The sequence below is a fragment of the Urocitellus parryii genome, chromosome 5 (assembly GCF_045843805.1).
Source record: "Urocitellus parryii isolate mUroPar1 chromosome 5, mUroPar1.hap1, whole genome shotgun sequence".
Lineage (NCBI taxonomy): Eukaryota > Metazoa > Chordata > Mammalia > Rodentia > Sciuridae > Urocitellus > Urocitellus parryii.
Genome location: NC_135535.1, coordinates 20,661,731 through 20,681,269, shown reverse-complemented (window position 1 = coordinate 20,681,269; position 19,539 = coordinate 20,661,731). Strand labels below are relative to the sequence as shown.

At 32.8% G+C, this 19,539-nt stretch overlaps 1 protein-coding gene across 2 annotated transcripts in view; it reads right to left on the bottom strand.

Annotated features, from left to right (window-relative positions):
- Positions 1 to 19,539, bottom strand: part of Bltp3b (bridge-like lipid transfer protein family member 3B) — a 93,590-nt gene that overhangs the window by 58,454 nt on the left and 15,597 nt on the right. For both annotated transcript variants that reach the window (XM_026397666.2, XM_026397659.2), the window contains 3 exons: positions 8,695 to 8,857; positions 7,369 to 7,407; positions 3,961 to 4,052 (listed from right to left, as the gene is read on the bottom strand). In XM_026397666.2, coding sequence (XP_026253451.2) covers positions 3,961 to 4,052; positions 7,369 to 7,407; positions 8,695 to 8,757 — 194 coding nt within the window. In that variant the 5' untranslated portion in view covers positions 8,758 to 8,857. The remainder of the gene's footprint in view (positions 1 to 3,960; positions 4,053 to 7,368; positions 7,408 to 8,694; positions 8,858 to 19,539) is intronic.

Below are 19,539 nucleotides of genomic sequence, written 5' to 3'. Positions count from 1 at the left end.
TGGTTACTTAAGATAGAAATATTCTTAAGAGTTAGAAAAAAATATTTTTGTAATAATTATGTGGGAATACCCTTTTGGAATAATCCAACCTTACCTGTTCTATATATATTTTAATGCTGGTATTGAACCCAGGGTATTAAGGCATGTGTTCTGCAACCCAGCTATAATCCCAGTCTGAACTTTTTTTTTTTTTTTTTTAGGTGTAGATGGACACAACAATATGCCTTTATTTTTATGCGGTGCTGAGGATCGAACTCGGGTCCCGCCCATGCTAGAAGAGCGCTCTACAAAATGAGCCACAATTCCAGTCCTGAACTATAACATTTTTAAATGTACACAGAATTAGAACACATGGGGATGGTGGTATAACTCAGTGGAAGAGTACATGCCTAGCAAGCATGAACCCTTGATTTAATCCCTAGCACCAAAAATAAGTAAATAAATAAGTTACAATCCATATTATAGAATCCACTGTCAAAAGGACGAAGACTGAATAAATGACTAAAGTTTATTTTTTTAGTAGACACAGGGGATTGAACCCAGGGGCATTTATAGGAGCCAAATCCCCAGCCCTTTTTTTATTTTGAGATAAGGTCTCATTAAATTGTTTAGGGCCTCACTAAGTTGCTGAAGCTAGTCTTGAACTTTCTATCCTCCTGCCTGAACCTCCCAGTTAACATAGTGTGCCACAGTGCTCAACTAAAGTCTATACTTTTTAGGTTATGCTAAAATTCAATAAAATTTGAAAGATGGAATTCTAGCTTACAAATAGGTCTCTTCACAGTTTGAATATTTCTCAACTTAAAAAGTTTACTAGACTTTGGGGGGGCTTGGGATGTGGCTCAACGGTAGAGCGCTTGTCTATCACGTGCGAGGCACTGGGTTCGATCCTCAGCACCACATAAGAATAAATAAACAAAATAAAGGTATTGTGTCCAACTACTTCTAAAAATAAATATTTAAAAAATTATTTTTAAAAATTTACTAGACTTTGTATTAAACTTTGTAGAAATTACTCTGTGTAACATTATCAGTCTACATTGGGAAGGGCCAGTCTGTTTCTCTTTTTTTAATCTCTTAGCTAGAAAGAAAAGGATCAATGTTGCCCTACATTACATGCCTACAGGGACTGTTGAAAATACATATTCAATATTTATATTTTTTGGTGCTATGGGAGATGGAACACAAGGGTATTCTACCACTGAGTTATATCTCTGATCCTTTTTTTTTTTTTTTTGACACAGGTGTCACTAACTTGCCCAGAATAGCCTTGAACTTGCAATCCTTCTGCCTCAACATCTTGAATGGCTGAGACTACTGACAGTGACACTGCACTGGGTTTTAAAAAACAAACATATTTTTGATACTCATTCCAGACCTAATGGATCAAAATTTCAAGAGAAGGAGCTTTAAAGACTCTGAAGACTTAATATGCACCCAACCAGTTGTTACAATCAGGCAAGTCTGGAAGACACCAAAATAGATTAACCATACTGCCAGACTTTGTATTAATGTCAAAATATAAGGATAGGGTTGGGGTTGTGGCTCAGTGGTAATGCGCTTGCCTAGCATGAGTGAGGCACTGGGTTCGATTCTCAGCACCACATACAAATAAATAAAACAAAGGTCCATCAACAACTAATTAAAAAATATATATGTAAGGATAATTACCATATGATTAAAAAGCCAAAATAATAATTTATTGATATTATAAATCCATAAATTAGGAAGAACTACACTAAGTGCACAAGAAGAAAATGATTCACTTCTGCCGTGTTTAATTAAAATAAGTCCTTAATATAAATTTTCAATTGTCTTCTTTCAGTGACTAAATCATTTCTACTTTTTCTCCAATTCTGACAAGCCAATCTGAAGACCAATTACTCTATTAAACTTGAAATCATAATATAATCTTTAAAATCTTAAGTTGCCGGATGAAGCACAAATTAAAAACAAGTTAATGTGAAAATTCTTTTCTCTGTCACCTGTAGTCCAAACATAAAACCATACATTTGATAAATACCGTATGGCCTTCGGTCAACTCTTAGCAGCAGAAGAATCATCATTAGATTCCCATATGAAAAAATATTGATCAGACTGTAGATATTCTCAAAGAATGCACTAATAAAAAGGTGGTTCAACCTTTGTGAAATGGAAATGAGTGAGGGTGTCTATGTGCACCACATTCATTTAAAGAATTTTATCAATAGCTTTACACAGTACTGAGAATACTAGATGTTCAGGGTTGCCATGTCACACAACTTCAGGAAGCAGATTACATTAAAATACATGTGGGCATTTCATGTGAATCCAAAAATAATGCAGAAATCCTGCCTGGAAATGATGTAAAGCACAAGTTCCAAATTTATTTTAATTTTTTATTTTCCAGTGCTGAGGATCAAATCCAGAGCCTTGTATATGCCAGACAAGCACTATACTACTGAGTTACATCCCCAGCCTGATCCAAGTGTTCAGTGGAAAAAAACAAACAAGTAATTTTTGGAAGAACAATTTTAATTTTTCAAAAAAGTTTTTTACAGGGCTGGGGATGTGGCTTAAGCGGTAGCGCGCTCGCCTGGCATACGTGCGGCCCAGGTTTGATCCTCAGCACCACATACAAACAAAGATGTTGTGTCTGCCGAAAACTAAAAAATAAATATTAAAAAAAAAATTTTAAAAAAAAAAAGCTTTTTTACAAATCGATCCTCATACTCCCACCTCATTAGCACCTAACTTTCATCTTTTGAAATCCAACCTGTGGAAAGTGTGAACATTTTATATTTAATGAATTAAATATAAAAGGTCTGTAATTTATTAAGATACCACTAATCTTTTAAAGTTTCATTGATAAGAAATGATAATGCAGAGAAATTATAGTACCCCATTATCTGAAAGAAATATATTCCAGGACTCCCCCACAATGAATGCCTAAAATCATGAATAGTACCGAACCTATACACTATGTCTTTCCAATACATCCATACCTAAGATAAAGTTTCATTTCTAACTTAAGCAACAATATCTAATAACAAAATATCTAATAACAAAAAACAAAATATCTAATAACAAAATATCTAATAATAATAATAAAATATCTAATAACAAAACAGAAAAAGTGTCTCTCAAAATGCCTTACTGTATTGTATTTACCTTTTTGTGATAATGTGAGATGATATAATGCATGAGATAAGATAAGGCGAATGACTTGGGCATTGTGACTTAACCTCTTAACCCGCATCTTTTTCTTTTCTTTTTTTTTTTTTTGATACTGGGGATTGAATACAGGGTTCTTAACAATTTTAAAAAATTTTCAGACAAGGACTCACTCAGTTGCTTAGGGCCTCACTAAATTGTTAAGGCTACCCCCAAACTTACAATCCTCCTGCTTCATTTGAACACAGCACTGTGATACCTTGACCATGGATCTAATAACTCAAGACAGCTACCAAGTAACAAATGGGTGGGCAGCAAGGATATATTGGACAAAAGGATAACTCACATTTCCATTGGAGGCATCAAGATTTCATGCTACTCATAATGGTGTAGAATTTAAAACTTATGAATTATTTGTTTCTGTAAATTTCCATTTAATATTTTCAGGCTATAGTTAACCAAGGGTAACTAAAGCCACAGAGAATTGCTGTATTCAGAAAATAAGAAATTATGTCATTTATACAATGCCTAAGCTCTTCTGCTTCCATTTTCTGCTGATATTCTGCCTTGGATAATCACTAGTACTTAATAGTAAGGAAATCAAGATGAGTCCAAAAAGCTAAAAATCAGCTGCTACTTTTGCAATGTATACAACTAAATCTGTAAGATATTTGATGGGAGAAGTGACTACAGTAGGGCTTTTGAGATTAAGAGATTTTATTTTATGTTCTGATACTACAGATAACAGAACCAACTAATGAAAAGAACTCACTTAGATAGTCACAAATATTAATGGAAATAGCTCACCTTTGTCCTGAAGCAGTTGCTATTGGTGATGGGCCATTAGGGGCTCTTGGTTCTTCACATGTACTCATTTCCATTATCACTTTATCTAGAGACTTGGTAAGAATGTTAAAAATGTAAACAAAATATTATTTTCTTTGTTTTATGAAAGTATTATTTTACTATTTTCTCTTTCATTTCTTTGAGAGCAAAATAAACAAGGAAATGAAGAAAGTCTTAAGTATCTCTAAAATTCTAAAAAACAAATATCAGAAAGGAAAAACAAAGTATTCAGTCCTATCTCAATGCATTTATCTGGTGGAAAAGTTGTGAATATTCTATGAGTACAGGAGAAAAACAATCAGAAGTAGCTGATGAAGACATCAAAATTTATGAATCTCTAAACCCAGATGTATGTGCTAGAGCTGTGGCTCAGTGGTAGAGCACTTGCCTAGCATGCATGAGGCAATGGGTTCGATCCCCAGCACCACATAAAAAAACTAAATAAACAAAATAAAGATATTGTGTTCATCTACAACTAAAAATATTTAAAACACAGGTATACTATTAGTTGATAAATTAATTACATAGTAATGATTAGAACTGAACCACACATAAAGGGCTTATACCAATCTGAGACATAACTAATCAAAGCATGAAGTCAAAAATATGAAAAAATAAATAATCCCATATGAAAAAAGTTCTTTCGCAGAGTTTTTTTCTTCTACCCCCTTGAATAAAGAGCAAACATCGTTAGTAGTCATCATTAACCACTTTGGTCATTCTTCATTCTCTATTTTATATGCAACATTTATCATTATCTGAACTTAAATTTTATTTTATTGTGTACTAATTCAGTTGGTCACCTCTATTAAAATATAAGTTCCCTCAGGGCATAAAACAGATGCTTAATAAATATTTATGATAACCAAAGCAATCCTTAGAAAAAAAAAGTGAAACAGGAGGCATCACAATACCAAACCCTAAATTATACTACAGAGCTATAAGAACAAAAATGCATGGTTTTGGCACCAAAACAGACATGTAGACCAATGGTACAGATTAGAAAACACAGAGACAAACCCATATAAATACAATTACCTCATACTAAATAAAGGCATCATAAAAATACAATAGAGAAAAGATAGCCTCTTCAACAAATAGTGCTGGGAAAACTGGAAATCCATATGTAGCAAAATGAAATTAAACCCCTGTGTCTCTCACCCTGCACACTCACAGTGGATCAAAGACCTAGGCATTAGACTAGAAACCCTGAATCTAATTAAAGAAAACGCAGGCCCAAATCTACATCATGTCAACTTAGGAAGTGACTTCCTAAACAAAAACTTTACTCTGAAAGCACAAGAAGTAAAATCAAGAATCAACAAATGGGATGGAATCAAACTAAATATCTTCTTCACAGCAAAGGAAGCAATCAAGAATGTGAAAAGAGGGCTGGGGATGTGGCTCAAGAGGTAGCGCGCTCGCCTGGCATGCGTGCGGCCCGGGTTCGATCCTCAGCACCACATACAAACAAAGATGTTGTGTCCGCCGAAAACTTAAATAAATAAATAAGTAAATAAATATTTTTTAAAAATTCTCTCTCTCTCTTAAAAAAAAATAAAATATAATAAATACAATAAATATTAGTGAGGATGTTGAAAAAGGTACACTTATACATTGCGAAGTGGTGCAACCACTCTGGAAAACAGTATGAAGATTCCTCAGAAAACCTGAAATGGAACCACCATTTGACCCTGTTATCCCACTCCACAGTTGTATACCCAAAGGACTTAAAATGAACATATTACAATGACACAGCCACATCAATGTTCACAGCAGTTCAATTCATAATAGCTAAGTTATGGAACCAACCTATGTGCCCTTCAACAGTTGAATAGATAAAGAAAATGTGGTGTCTAATCATAATGGAATGTTACTCAGCCATAAAGAAGAATGAAATGATGGCATTTGCCAGTAAATGAATGAAACTGGAGAGTATCATGCTAAGTGAAATAAGCCAATCCCAAAAAACCAAAGGCTGAATGTTCTCTCTGATATGCGGATGCTTACTAACAATGCAGGGGTGGGGGGGGGTCACCATATTGAACAGGGGGGAAATGGGGTGAAGAGAAGGTGGATGAGAATGGGAAAGACAGTAGAATGAATTGGATATCACTGTCCTATGTGCAGATATGATTATACAACCAATGTAATTCTACATGATGTATAACCAGAAGAATGACAAGTTATACTACATATATGTATAATATGCCAAAATATATCCAACGGTCATGTATAACTAATAAGAACAAACAAAAATATTTATGGAACTGTGGGTATAACTAACTGGTAGTACAAGCTTAGCAGGCTCAAGGTTCTGGATTCAATCTCTACCATTGGAAAAAAATTACAGAATGAATTAATATATGATAAAAAAATAAATTTTCTCCAAAAAACAAAGATATTAAAGAATGAATTACTTAATTTACTAGATCAGTAAAACTAAACACACATAAAGATCTGGATTACATGTTATTAAAAGAATTTCACAGTATGTCAATAAAGAGTTAAATGATGCTATAAAATATACCAACTCATATGGAACCAGCCCAAATGACCATAGATAGATGAAAAGATAAAGAAAATGTGACATATATTCAAAATGGAGTTTGATTTAGCCATAAAGAAGAATGAAATTATGGGACTGGCTAGTAAATGAATGGAACTGGAGAATATTGTGCCAAGTGAAATAAACCAGACCCAGAAAGTCAAGGATCGAATAGTTTTTCTCATATACACTAGACCAAAATAAGTTTAAAAAAATTTAAAAAGTAGGAGTGTGGGGAAATCACATGAAAATAGGACATCAGTGGAGTAGAGGAAAGGGATTAAGGAAGAAAGGAAAGATGGAAAAAGGGAGGAAGAGTCCAGTGAAACTATCCAAACTATCCTATGTAAATCAAAGATGCTCTCTGTTCACAGCAGACTCTACATACATTTGTGAATATACCACAATGGATTTCACCTTTATGTATATCTATAATGTATTTTTTAACTATAAATAAATAGAGATAAATTCCCAATAAAGTAGGGAAAAGAAAACAGGGGAGGGAGAAAGAAGGGAAAGGATAGGTACTAGGAACTGAATTGGAGCAAATAATATTTCATGCTTATATAATTGAGTAAAAATTAACCCCAATATTATGTATAACCATAAAGCACTTAAAATTTTTTTAAATAAACCAATATTTTAGATCTGAAAAAATTTATGCTCTCCTTTTAAAATTAAAACTTCTCATATAAAGATTCAAAAAAGTCAAATCAAATAAAAGGAAAGCTAGTGGGTGGAAAATCCCACAAACCAAAATACTAACAGAGTAGATAACTGACATATATAAATGTTTATTTATAAAAATTATCAAAACTCACCAAAGAGATAGGATGTGTTTTCAGTTTTGTCCAGGGGATCTACAGAAAAAAAAAATTTTCTTTAAAATGAAGTAAAAAAAAAAAAAATAACATAAAACAGTAATCAACACAGTTATTATTTTTATATACTGACAGACACCAAATTCTATTGGATGATTTTTTTCTTAAATTGAAAAATAATGAACTACACAGCTTATTCATACTTTTAAAATCAGATGTACTATAAGAAAATACAACTAACTGTATTTTCTTAGTTGACTAAATAAAAATTTCAAGTTCTTTTATGTTTTTCCCAGTCTTTAAAAACATATTTTAATTTCATGATTTAAATTAAGAGTTCCCAGCAAAGCATAAACACTGCTGTTTATTTAACAGAATCCTGATCAATATTTTTATAGATATTCAAACAAATAAAAAAAGTTAAGGCCATTAATGTAAAATGCAGACAATACAAAAAATTAAGGCTCAACTATACCCTGCACTAAAAATGTCAAGTTTGTATAGGTATTTGGGTTTATGGAGGATGGAACCAAAATTAAAGATTACCAATAAAAGGATATAGGAAATTTCTTCAATCTTTTCTTAGAAACCCAAATTTTAATTTTGTGAAAAAAATTAGCATGCAGTGTATTTCAAGTAAGCAGACTCTCAAACTAAGACTGATCATTAAGAGCAAGAAATGATACAAATCAACAAAGATAATAACAACTTAAGAGTAAGTAGGGAATATGGTAAAAACAGTAAATAGAAACCTTTAAATTTTTCAAAATGAAGAAGAAACAAATGACAAACAGGCAAAATTCCAAATAAAAGCATAATATGTACAATAAGAAATAACAGTTCTCATGTTTTCAGTTTCAGTTAATATTACTTGCTACAAATTTAAATAGTCTCATTTAGGGCTGGGGATATAGTGCAATGGTAGAAAGCTTCCTTAGCATGCATGAGGTCCCAAGTTTGATCCCTAGCACCACAAAAAGAAAGAAGAGAAAAAAAAAAATTTCATTTGGTAATATTATGAAAAAAAAAAACTGTCTTTGAATATGGGTCAAACTGAAGCAATCATTTTATTACTAACAAATTAATGATTTTACTTAAAATATTTATAAAATCATATTTAAACAAAATTAAAATCTATGAATATTAATATTAATATGACTTTAATTATATTTGTAAGTACATATCATAAATATTTCTTGCAAAGAGTTTTTCTTTTAATAAAGGACTTCTTTATATAATGATTTAAAACAAAATACTTATTTTAAAAGACAGAGATAATTTAAAAATGATAATATAATATGTCCTCCAGAGATATTAAAGTCTTACCCTAATGGATGCTTTGTTACAAAAAACTTTGTTGATAGCAAGCCATGTGGGCAAATCCAACATATTCTGGAGCACTTCTTCATCCAACTCCAAATTCTTCAGTTCACCTTCTCCTTTAAGAGTACTTAGATTTATCTTGTCAGGAGATAAATTTTTGGTAAATCTGAAAGAGAATATATGTTACATTTATTTCAGTGTCAATTTACTGTATGCCAGCATCATTCTTGCAAATATACGAAGCATTAAAGAACCACAAAACCACAGAAATATGCTCTGCTTAATCCATGTTCAATGTGTTTTGTTGTTGTTTTGATTTCTCATATTTGTAGCTCTTTTATACAAAGCCTACAGTTTGGGTGACACCCATTTGAATGTCATATTCTCATAAACAATCAAGCTCTAATTCTTACTTTCCTTCAAATTTGTTCAGTATTTAGTGAGTAACTATCACTATTTTCCATGCACTATGCAAACAGTGGGGATGACATTTCACTACAGACTACATCACAAAAAGAGAGAGTCCTAGTCTACTAACCAAGCTACAAAGAAGATAAGGGAATGAGGGAAACTTTTAGCAGAAGAAGCAGTTGCAGCAGCCAGCAGCAACAGATATCATTCATTATCACAAGAATAATGGTCAAAGGACAACAGTACTCCTTTTAGAATTATCTGGTGATTCCTAGTATTAGAAACTGATCTTAATCATTTCAGAATAAATTCTGGAACACACAAATTGTTTTTAAAAGTCTCTGAAGAAGATTATGCAACTCTATTTAGAAACCAATTTTGGTGTTTTCTGTGTGATACTTTAAAATATCAATTATTTAAATAATATAAATTATTTAAAATCTTGAATTAGCTGTACAAACATCAATTATCCTTTTTATAGGAGTTAAGATAACTGAAGGATAAAATGCCTAAGGAAAAGTGGCAAATATCAAAGGAGGCCTTGTTTTTTTTTTGTTTTTTGTTTTTTGTTTTTTGTTTTTTTTGCAATGCCAGTGCCAGAGATTAAACCCAGGGCCTCATGCAAAGTAGGCAAGCATCCCATCACTGAGCTATGTTCTAGCCCAGTAAAAATATTTTAGCTTTAAAAAAAAAAGGGGAAACAATAACAGTTAACATAACAATGAACATGTTCTAAGGGTTTACTGTGTGCCATGGGTTTATTCTCTGCATGTATGACTACTGCACTTAATTCCTATGCTAACTCCTTAGGGTCAATATTCTAATTTTTTAAAAAGAATGTTTTTTTAGTTGTAGATGGACACAACATCTTTATTTATTTATTTTTATGTGGTGCTGAGGATTGAACCCAGTGCCTCATGCGGGCAAGGCAAGTGCTCTACCACTGAGCCACAACCCCAGCCCCAGTCAATATTAATTTTATCTCCACTTTTGAATGAACAAGCAAAACAAGAAACTTGAATCCATTTGCCTACTGTCACAACTATTTATAATAAACATCAAAGGCATTTTGAGATATTTTGATATACCTTACTTAATCCCCAAAACAACCCTAAAAAAGTGAAAAATTGCTAACTTTACCCAGCAATTACTTTTGTGAAAGTAAAACCAATGACAAAATTAATTATTTTTTTGAAGTTAAATATTAAAGCAACTACATGTCCTGAGTCATTTACAAGCTTTACATGTCAACAAGAATACCAATCAACACACACATGCTTTTCCACTGACAACAAACCAGAATTTCTTGAGGCAGAATTTATCTGGATTTGTATTTTCTCACAGAATGTGAACTGAGCAGTACAAAATTCATTTTTTAACCAATATTTGACCAATGACACAAGGTTGTATTATAATCCTAAATTGTATTTTACCTCCCATTAATCATTAATCATGTCTGACTCAATACCATTAAACTTTTTTTCATATTTTTACTGGTGCATTATGGTTGTACATATTGATGGGATTTGTTATTACATATTTGTACACACACATGATATAACAATATAATTTGGCCAATACCACTCTCCAGCATTCCCTCCCCCCTCACTCCCTTCCATTCCTTGGGGGTCCCTTTTCTTGATCTCCCCTTGATTTTTTTTTAGTTGTCTATGGCTTTATTTATTTATATGTGGCGCTGAGAATTGAACCCAGTGCTTCATACCACTGGGCCACAACCCCAGCACTCCCCTTGATTTTTAGGAGATCCAAGCCCAACTTTGTTTTCCTTTTCCTCTCTAGCATCTGCATATGAGAGAAAATATAGAACCCTTAACCTTCTGAGTTTGACTTATTTTGCTTAACATGATGGTCTCTAGTTTCATCCATTTTCCTGCAAATGACATAATTTCATTCTTCTTTAATGGCTGAATAAAACACAATCATGGTATATATACATACCATATTTTCTTTATCCATTCATCCATTGATGGACACCCAGGTTCCATAGTTTATTGTGAATTGTGTTGCTATAAACATGGGTACACGGGGCTAGGATGGTGGTTCACTGGTAGAGTGCTTGCCTAGCATGTGTGAGGCACTGGGTTCAATTCTCAGCACCGCACATAAATAAATAAAATAAAAATTAAAAAATGGGTATGCATATATAATAAGATACTTAATTCTTCAGGGTAAATACAAAGAAGTGGTATATTTGGGTCATATGGTGGTTCCATGCCTACTCTTTTGAGGAGCCTCCATACTGATTTCCATAGCACTTGTACTAATGTATAATCCCACCAACAGTGTAAAAGTGTTCTTTTTTTCTCTACACGCTCTCCAGAATTTCTTGATGAATGCTAATCTGACTAATCTAATTTCAGTGTACTTTTCATTTACATTTCCCTAATTGTCAGTGTTGAACATTTTTTCATGCATTTGCTGCTGTTTGTATTTTTTTTTTTTTTGAGATGTGTCTGTATAGTTCATTTGCTCATTACGTAACACAATAAAGACCTAGAGCATGCTTAGAACTCATAAGTGCTCCATAAAGAATGAGGGCTGTCTATGTAGAACACAATGTCCCCCATCTCCAAGTCCAAGAGTCCAAAGGCTGGGCATAAAGTCCTTATAGATTAGTTTTCCTGGTTGTGTTTAGAAAGCTAAATCCAAGAAATGTCAGTTCTTTAAGTGCAGCTGCTAATAGGAAGTCTCTTGAGTTCACTCCATTTTAGAAATAGGAAGAGAGAAGAGAAAGGAAGAAACATTTCCACTTGAAGCAGTTTTGTCACTTTGGGTAACAAAATGTTTCACCTTATACCTTGAGTACAAGTGCAAGTATTCCCAAGAAATAAATATTTTACTACTTTCTATCATTTGTACTACAATATCTTGCATAGTTCTAGAACACAGTAAATTCTCAATCTGTAACTTAGAAACTTAATTGTTTAATTTCAGATATACTTAGGTCTCCAAGTTCATAATCACCAACCCCCACAGTATACACAGAACTAAAAGAAATTTCCTATATGGGGACTTCTATGGATTTGCATACATATTTAGATATATTTCAACTCTAACCACTTCTTTTGTCAATCAGGCTAATGTGCTCTTTGATTCAAGAAGTCCCTTTAATTTTTCAAATATGCCTCTATTAGAAGCTATTCACCTTACTACATCCTTCTATCCTTCACTGGTAAGATCCAGTTTAGAATTTATATCCAAAAATCAGTCTTTATAATTAACTCCTTGAAGATGACCAAGAAGAGCACATGGACCATAAATTTTCAAAGAACTAAAATAAAATTTAAAGAATTTAAATTTTAGTTAAAAACTATCCATAATTCACTTATTACTCAGAAAACTACAACTTTTTCTAATTTATCTCTAGGAACATCCATATGATCTGTAAATATAGCCACAAGAGAATTAAATTTAAAAAATATTTAATGCCTACATGGCAATATTAAAAAAGTTTTTGTTTGTTTTATATTTATATTGGCTCAGAATGTAACTCAGTGGTAGACCACATGCCTAGAAAGCTTGAGGCCCTGGGTTTCATTCCCAGCACTAGAAACAAAAAATTTATTTCAGTGTTACAGTTAATTACCAACCTGTTTATTTGTACATTTCTTTTTTTTTTTTTTTAAAGAGAGAGAGAGAGAGAGAGAATTTTTAATATTTATTTTTTAGTTTTCGGCAGACACAACATCTTTTTTTCTTCTTCTTCTTCTTCTTCTTAAAGAAAGAGTGAGAGAGAGAGGGGGACAGAGAGAGAGAGAATTTTAACATTTATTTATTTTTTCTTAGTTCTCGGCGGACACAACATCTTCGTTTGTATGTGGTGCTGAGGATCGAACCCGGGCCGCACGAACCTAGGCGAGCGCGCTACCGCTTGAGCCACATCCCCAGCCCTGTACATTTCTTTAAAAAAAAAAAAAAAAAAAAGTAAAGGAAAAAGGAGAAGGAACAAAGAATAGAAAAAATGAATCTCTAAAAATTAAATGTATCAATGACATTTGAGCTCTCTGACACTTAAATGTGCTTTATTTTGTCAGCTGTATTTGGCTTACTAAACTGTGAGCAGTGGTGCACACTTGTAGTCCCAGCTAATCAGGAAGCTGAAAAACAGGAGGAATATTTGAGCCTAGGAGTTACACGCTGGCCTGGGCAACAAAGCAAGACCATATATCCCCCCCAACCCACCCCCCACCAAAAAAAAAAAAAAAAAAAACTGACTAGGCTGCTTTATTTCTAGTATAAAAATACCTTTTCAGAAAGTTTTACATTACTTTTTAAATTTTTTGCACCGAATAAAAATAGATAAATAGCCGGGCCTACTGGCACACAGCTGTAATACTGAGCCAGGAGGCTCCGAAAGTTCCAGGTTAGCCTCACAAACGTAGTATCTACTTATCATTATAAAAGAAAATGAAAAATAAACCAGTAGACAATGAAGTTGGCTACCTAACAAAGGGTGGGAAAGAGATTTGTGAATCTAATAACAAATTTGAAGCTAATGGACAAATTAATAATGGAGTATGACTGAGAAAGAAGGTAATAAAGAAACTGAAAAAAGTATCAAAAAGATTCTTCTGTATCATTTTCCATTCTCTCACAACTACACCCAATCAAACTACACCCAATCAAACCCTTACGGTGAACTAGTATAATTGAAAACTGGCTAGTATCTCAAGATTCTGTGCCCCTAACAAGTATTAATTCTCATTACTTTTTAAGAGATATTATAAGAACCAATATCTTTAGGCTGAGATTGTGGCTCAGTGGTAGAACGTTCGCCTAGCACATGCAAGGTCCTGGGTTCGATCCTCAGCACCACATAAAAATAAATAAGTACATATAGAAGTTTAAAAAAAAAGAACCGATATCTTTATGTAAGCAAAATTACTTTAATATCTTCTGCTTGACTATGTTCAAAAAATATTTGTAGGAGGAGAAAAAAACCTTAAAACATTTAAAAAATTGTACAAGAGAGAATGTTTCTGGAAAGACTTCTCAGACTCTGATAGATTGCCAAATTCTCTGGCTAGGAACATTAAGTTATTAAGCTGCAATTAATCACATCTTTTCACAATCCAGACTTTATCATGCGGCCATAAAGATCCCGCCAATCAGAACTTAAAACCAGATAAGGCTTTTTTACACGAACCACCATTTCCTCATTTTCTCCTTTACCCAAAACCATCTTTTCATCCCAGTTATACTTATTTTAATCTGACACTCCCCCCTCAGGGTTAGTGCCCCATTATCTACAGACTAGAAAGTGAATTAGTTAAAAGATTTTAAGATTAAAGACTGACACAACCTAGGGCAAGAGTCATGAGATTTAATAAATATACACATAAGCAAAACAAAAATTTCACTAAATAATAGTGTAATACAGTCTGATATGTTCTATTTCAATTGATAAAAGTCAAATAGAAAAATAACTCTAAATAAACTAGAAACAGAAGAAAACTTACCCTAAACTATAAGGAACATCTATTTAAAAAAAATACCTACAGCTAAAATCATACTTAAATAATAAGAGACTAAATTACTTTTCTGCAAGATAGGGTCAAAGCAAGGTCACTTGCTCTCATCACTTTTATTGGATGTTCTGGTCAACAAAATAAGGCAAGAAAAATAAGTAAAAGGCATCCAGTTTGGAAAAGAAGTAAAACCTTTTTTTTTTTCCCCAGACAACATGATAATTTATATAGAAAATCCTAAAGAATTTTTAGAAACATTATGAGAACCAATAAATGACTTTAGCAAGGTTGCAGGATCTAAGGACAATATGTTGAAAATTAAGTGGAAAGTATAAAGGAGTCAAATAAAAGAGCTCCCAGGTCTGGGGTTGTGGCTCAGTGGTAGGGCGCTCGCCAGCATGCACGAGGCACTGGATTCGATCCTCAGCACCATATAAATGTAAAATAAAGATATTGTGTCCACCTAAAACTTAAAAAATATTTTAAAAAAAGAAAGAGCTCCCAAACATGGAATAATTTGAGCAACAAAATAAATACAACAGTACTAATAATAACCCAAACTATAAAATAAGTATGCATCAGTTAATGATGATAGAAATACACAACTGAATAAATAAATAAATAACTGGGAGGAAATAGACAAATCTTCTATTGCTGAAAAGTTCCAAATCTTACTCCTGTATTGTGGGCTACATATTGAACTTCCTTTTAAAGTACACTCTATGAAAGTGGGGAAAAAGGGCTGGGGATGTGGCTCAAGCGGTAGCGCGCCATGCCTGGCATGCGTGCGGCCCGGGTTCGATCCTCAGCACCACATACCAACAAAGATGTTGTGTCCGCCGAGAACTAAAAAAAAAATAAATATTAAAAAAATTCTCTCTCTCTCTCTCTCCTCTCTCACTCTCTCTCTCTCCTCTCTCACTCTCTAAAAAAAAAAAAAAAACTGTTGACCTAAAATTTAAAAAAAAAAAAAAAAAAAAAAAAAAAAAAAAAAAGAAAGTGGGGAAAAAGAGTAAATTCATAACACAGACCTAACAAATACGACATCAGCCAAATGATCAAGGTCAACATCAACAATGAAAAAAAAAAAAGACATGTTGCAATAGGTACCCTTCATATGATGACAATATATGAAAAAGTGTTCAACATGTCTAGTAGTTAGAGAAATACAAATTAAAACTACACTGAGCCGGGGCTGGGGATATGGCTCAAGCGGTAGCGCGCTCGCCTGGCATGCGTGCGGCCGGGGTTCAATCCTCAGCGCCACATACAAACAAAGATGTTGTGTCCGCCGAGAACTAAAAAAAAATATTAAAAATTCTCTCTATCTCTCTCCTCTCTCACTCTCTCTTTAAAAAAAAAAAAAAAAAAAAAAAAACTACACTGAGACTTCATCTCACTCCAGTCAGAATAGCAATTATTAAGAATACAAGTAGGGGCTGGGGAAGTGGCTCAAGAGGTAGCGCGCTGGCCTGGCATGCATGCGGCCCGGGTTCAATCCTCAGCACCACATACAAACAAAGATGTTGTGTCCGCCGAAAACTAAAAAATAAATATTAAAAAAAAAAATTCTCAAAAAAAAAAAAAGAATACAAGTAATAATAAATGTTGTCAAGGTTGTGGGGGAAAAGGTACACTCATACATTGCTGATGGGACTGCAAAGTGGTGCAACCACTCTGGTAAACAGTATGAAGATTTCTCAGAAAATTTGAAATGGAACCACCATTTGACCCCATTATCCCACTCCACAGTTGTATACCCAAAGGACTTAAAATGAGCATACTATAATAATGCAGCCACAGCAATATTCATAAGAGCTCAAATCACAATAGCTAAGCTATGGAACCAACCTAGGTGCCCTTCAACAGTTGAATGGATAAAGAAAAATGTGGTACCTATACACAATGGAATGTTACTCAGCCATAAAGAAGAATGAAATGATGGCATTTGTCAGTAAATGAATGGAACTGGAGACTTATCATGCTAAGTGAAATAAGTCAATCCCCCAAAACCAAAGGTCAAATGTTCTCTCTGATATGTGGATATTAACACATAATAAAGGAGGGAGGGGAGAGAAGACTAGAAGTTCACTGGATTAGACAAAGGGGAATGAAGGGAAGGTTAGGGGGATGTAATTAGGAAAGACAGTAGAACGAATTGGGCAAAACTTTCTTATATTCATACATGAATACACCACCAGTGAAACTCTACATCATATACAACAAGAAAACTAGGATCCTAATTAGAGGATCCATGTATGTACAATATGTTAATGTCATGCATATTTAAAAAAAATTATTTTTATATTATGCTGAGGATCAAACCCAGTGCCTCATACATGTGAGCCAAGGGTTCTACTACCTGAGCTACAACCTGAGTCCCCAGAGCTATTTATGGAAGTTTTATCCAGTTATATCATGTACATTTCATTCAATAAAGTTATTGTAATAAAAGTATCAACTGAGTTTCTATATGCTAGCAACACAAGCAGATGCTAAAAATTTTAAATTGTTCATACAAAAAAAACTTTTAAGGATAAATCTAAAAAAAAGGTATATAACATGTATAAAAAAGAAAATGACAAGATGTTACTAAAATTAAAGACCTAAATAAATGAAGAAATAAAACATATTAGTAGATTTGAAGACTTAATATTTTTGAGAAGCCAATTCTGCCCAAATAGAGTTACAGATTCAGGGCAATCCCAAGCAAAATTCCAGCAGGCTTTCTAGTAGAAGTGATATGCAATTCTAAAACTTATAAAGAAATGCAAAAGACCAAAAATAAGTTGGAAAAAGATGAACAAAAGTATGGCATTTTACTACCGATTTCAATATTTATCAAAGCTACAATGATCAAGATAGTTTTATTTGTAAGTACAGAAATAAATGATCAATGGAGCAAAATGATGAGTCTAGAAATACAGCCATACAGAGAAAGGTGATATCCAACAAAACAACAAAAACAATTCAATGTGAAAAAGATAATATTTTCTTTTTAAAATATTTTTAGTTGTAAATGGACACACTATCTTTATTTTTATATGATCCTAAGGATCAAACCCAGGGCCTCACATGTACTAGGCAAGCCCTCTACCACTGAACTACGATCCCAGCCCAAAAAACTTTCAACAAATGGTATTGGAACAACTGTATAGCCATATTTAAAACATTTAAAGCTCTGGCCTTCAAAATACACTGTTACTAAAAGATAAGCCAAAGACTTGTGTATATAATATGTAAAGAACTCTTACAACTAAAAAAACATACCTATTAATAAAAACAGGCAAAAAGTTTAAACAGACCCTCAAATTTTAAAAGATACATAGATGGCAGATAAGTATTTGAAAAGATGAACAATGTAATCAATCTTAGGGAACTGCAAATTAAAATACACAAGTTACCATTGCTTACTAAAAGAGCCAAAATGTTAAAGTCTAACCATATTGAGTACTGGCAAAGATAAGGAGCAAGTGGAACTTTTATACACTAGCTACTTAAAAGAAGTGAAAGCCTATGTCTTCACAAACACTTATTTATGAATGTTCACAGCAGTTTTTCATAATAGACAACTAGAAACAATCTATACACTCATTAACAGATAAATGGGTAAACAGTACTAATTAATAGGTAAATGGATAAACACATAGAATATACACAATACTACTCAGCAATAAGAAGGTACGTATATAACAAAACAAGTTCATTGCAAAATAATTAAGCTGAGAGAAAAAATATACACTACATGAATCTTTTACCTAAAATGCAAATTAACACTACAAAATTCAAACTGATATAAGTGAATAGTAGACTAGGAGTTGCCAGGGATAAGGCAAAAGCAAAGGAAGAGAACTACAAAGGGGCACGAAGAAATTTTTCAGGTGATGAGTGAATATGCTCATTTTCTTAATGTGGTGATGGTGTCACAAATCCATACATGTTGAATTTTCATCAAATGGTATACTTTAGGCATCTGCAATTTATTACATATAAGTTAAATTTCAATAAAGTGATTTAAATCAGATATATATTACATATACATGTGTGTGTATATATATATACACACACACACACACATACATTGTTAATATAAATGAAAAGACTTTAATAAGATACCAGGGAATAAGTAAGGTATCTGAACTATGGCTTTTTGAAAATACTGCACTGATTTTGCCACCTAATAAATACATTAAAAACAATTATAAATTAAGTAAAAAAAAATGAATAGGACCATAGGCAACCTTCATACTAGCAAAGAATATCATATGATTTTAGAATTTTAGAACTTGAAATGTTCTTTTGATCCAACTGTCTGATTTTATTGTAGAGAATGTAAAGGCTAGAGAGATTAAGTGAACTGCTCAAGGTCACCCAAAGGCACATCCAAGACTATAACCAAACCTATAATTTCAATTTAAAAGGTATCTTAGAATCAATTACCACTCTATTATTACATTGATAAATTTTCAATTCAACATTTAGTGAAAGCATTTGTAGAAATGTTCTACAAATATAGAAAGGCATTGTAGGAATATATAGAAATTCTTACCCTCAAGGAGTTCTCAATGTCAATGTGAATCTTATTACATACAAGATGACTTTATATTAAAAATAAATAAAACCTACAATGTTAATGGAATAAAGGATCAAGCGTGCTCACAATAACTTAAAATTTACCTATTTTTTTTTTTTTTTTAGTGTTCTCAATTTACATGGAGTTTGGCTTAGTTGTTTTTGTGAAAGCGTGTAAGGAAAAATCAATCAACTGTATAACCAGTTTTTCAACATAAACATTTAAAGAACAGAAAAGTTCTTTAAACTGGCAGACTAAGAGCTATGTTCTGCCTGCAGATATATTTTTGTCTGACCTGCATGTTTTTGTTTTTTTGTTTTTTAAAAAAAGTAGCAGCCTCAGATATGGATACAGGTCAAGTCTAAGTCAAACCCA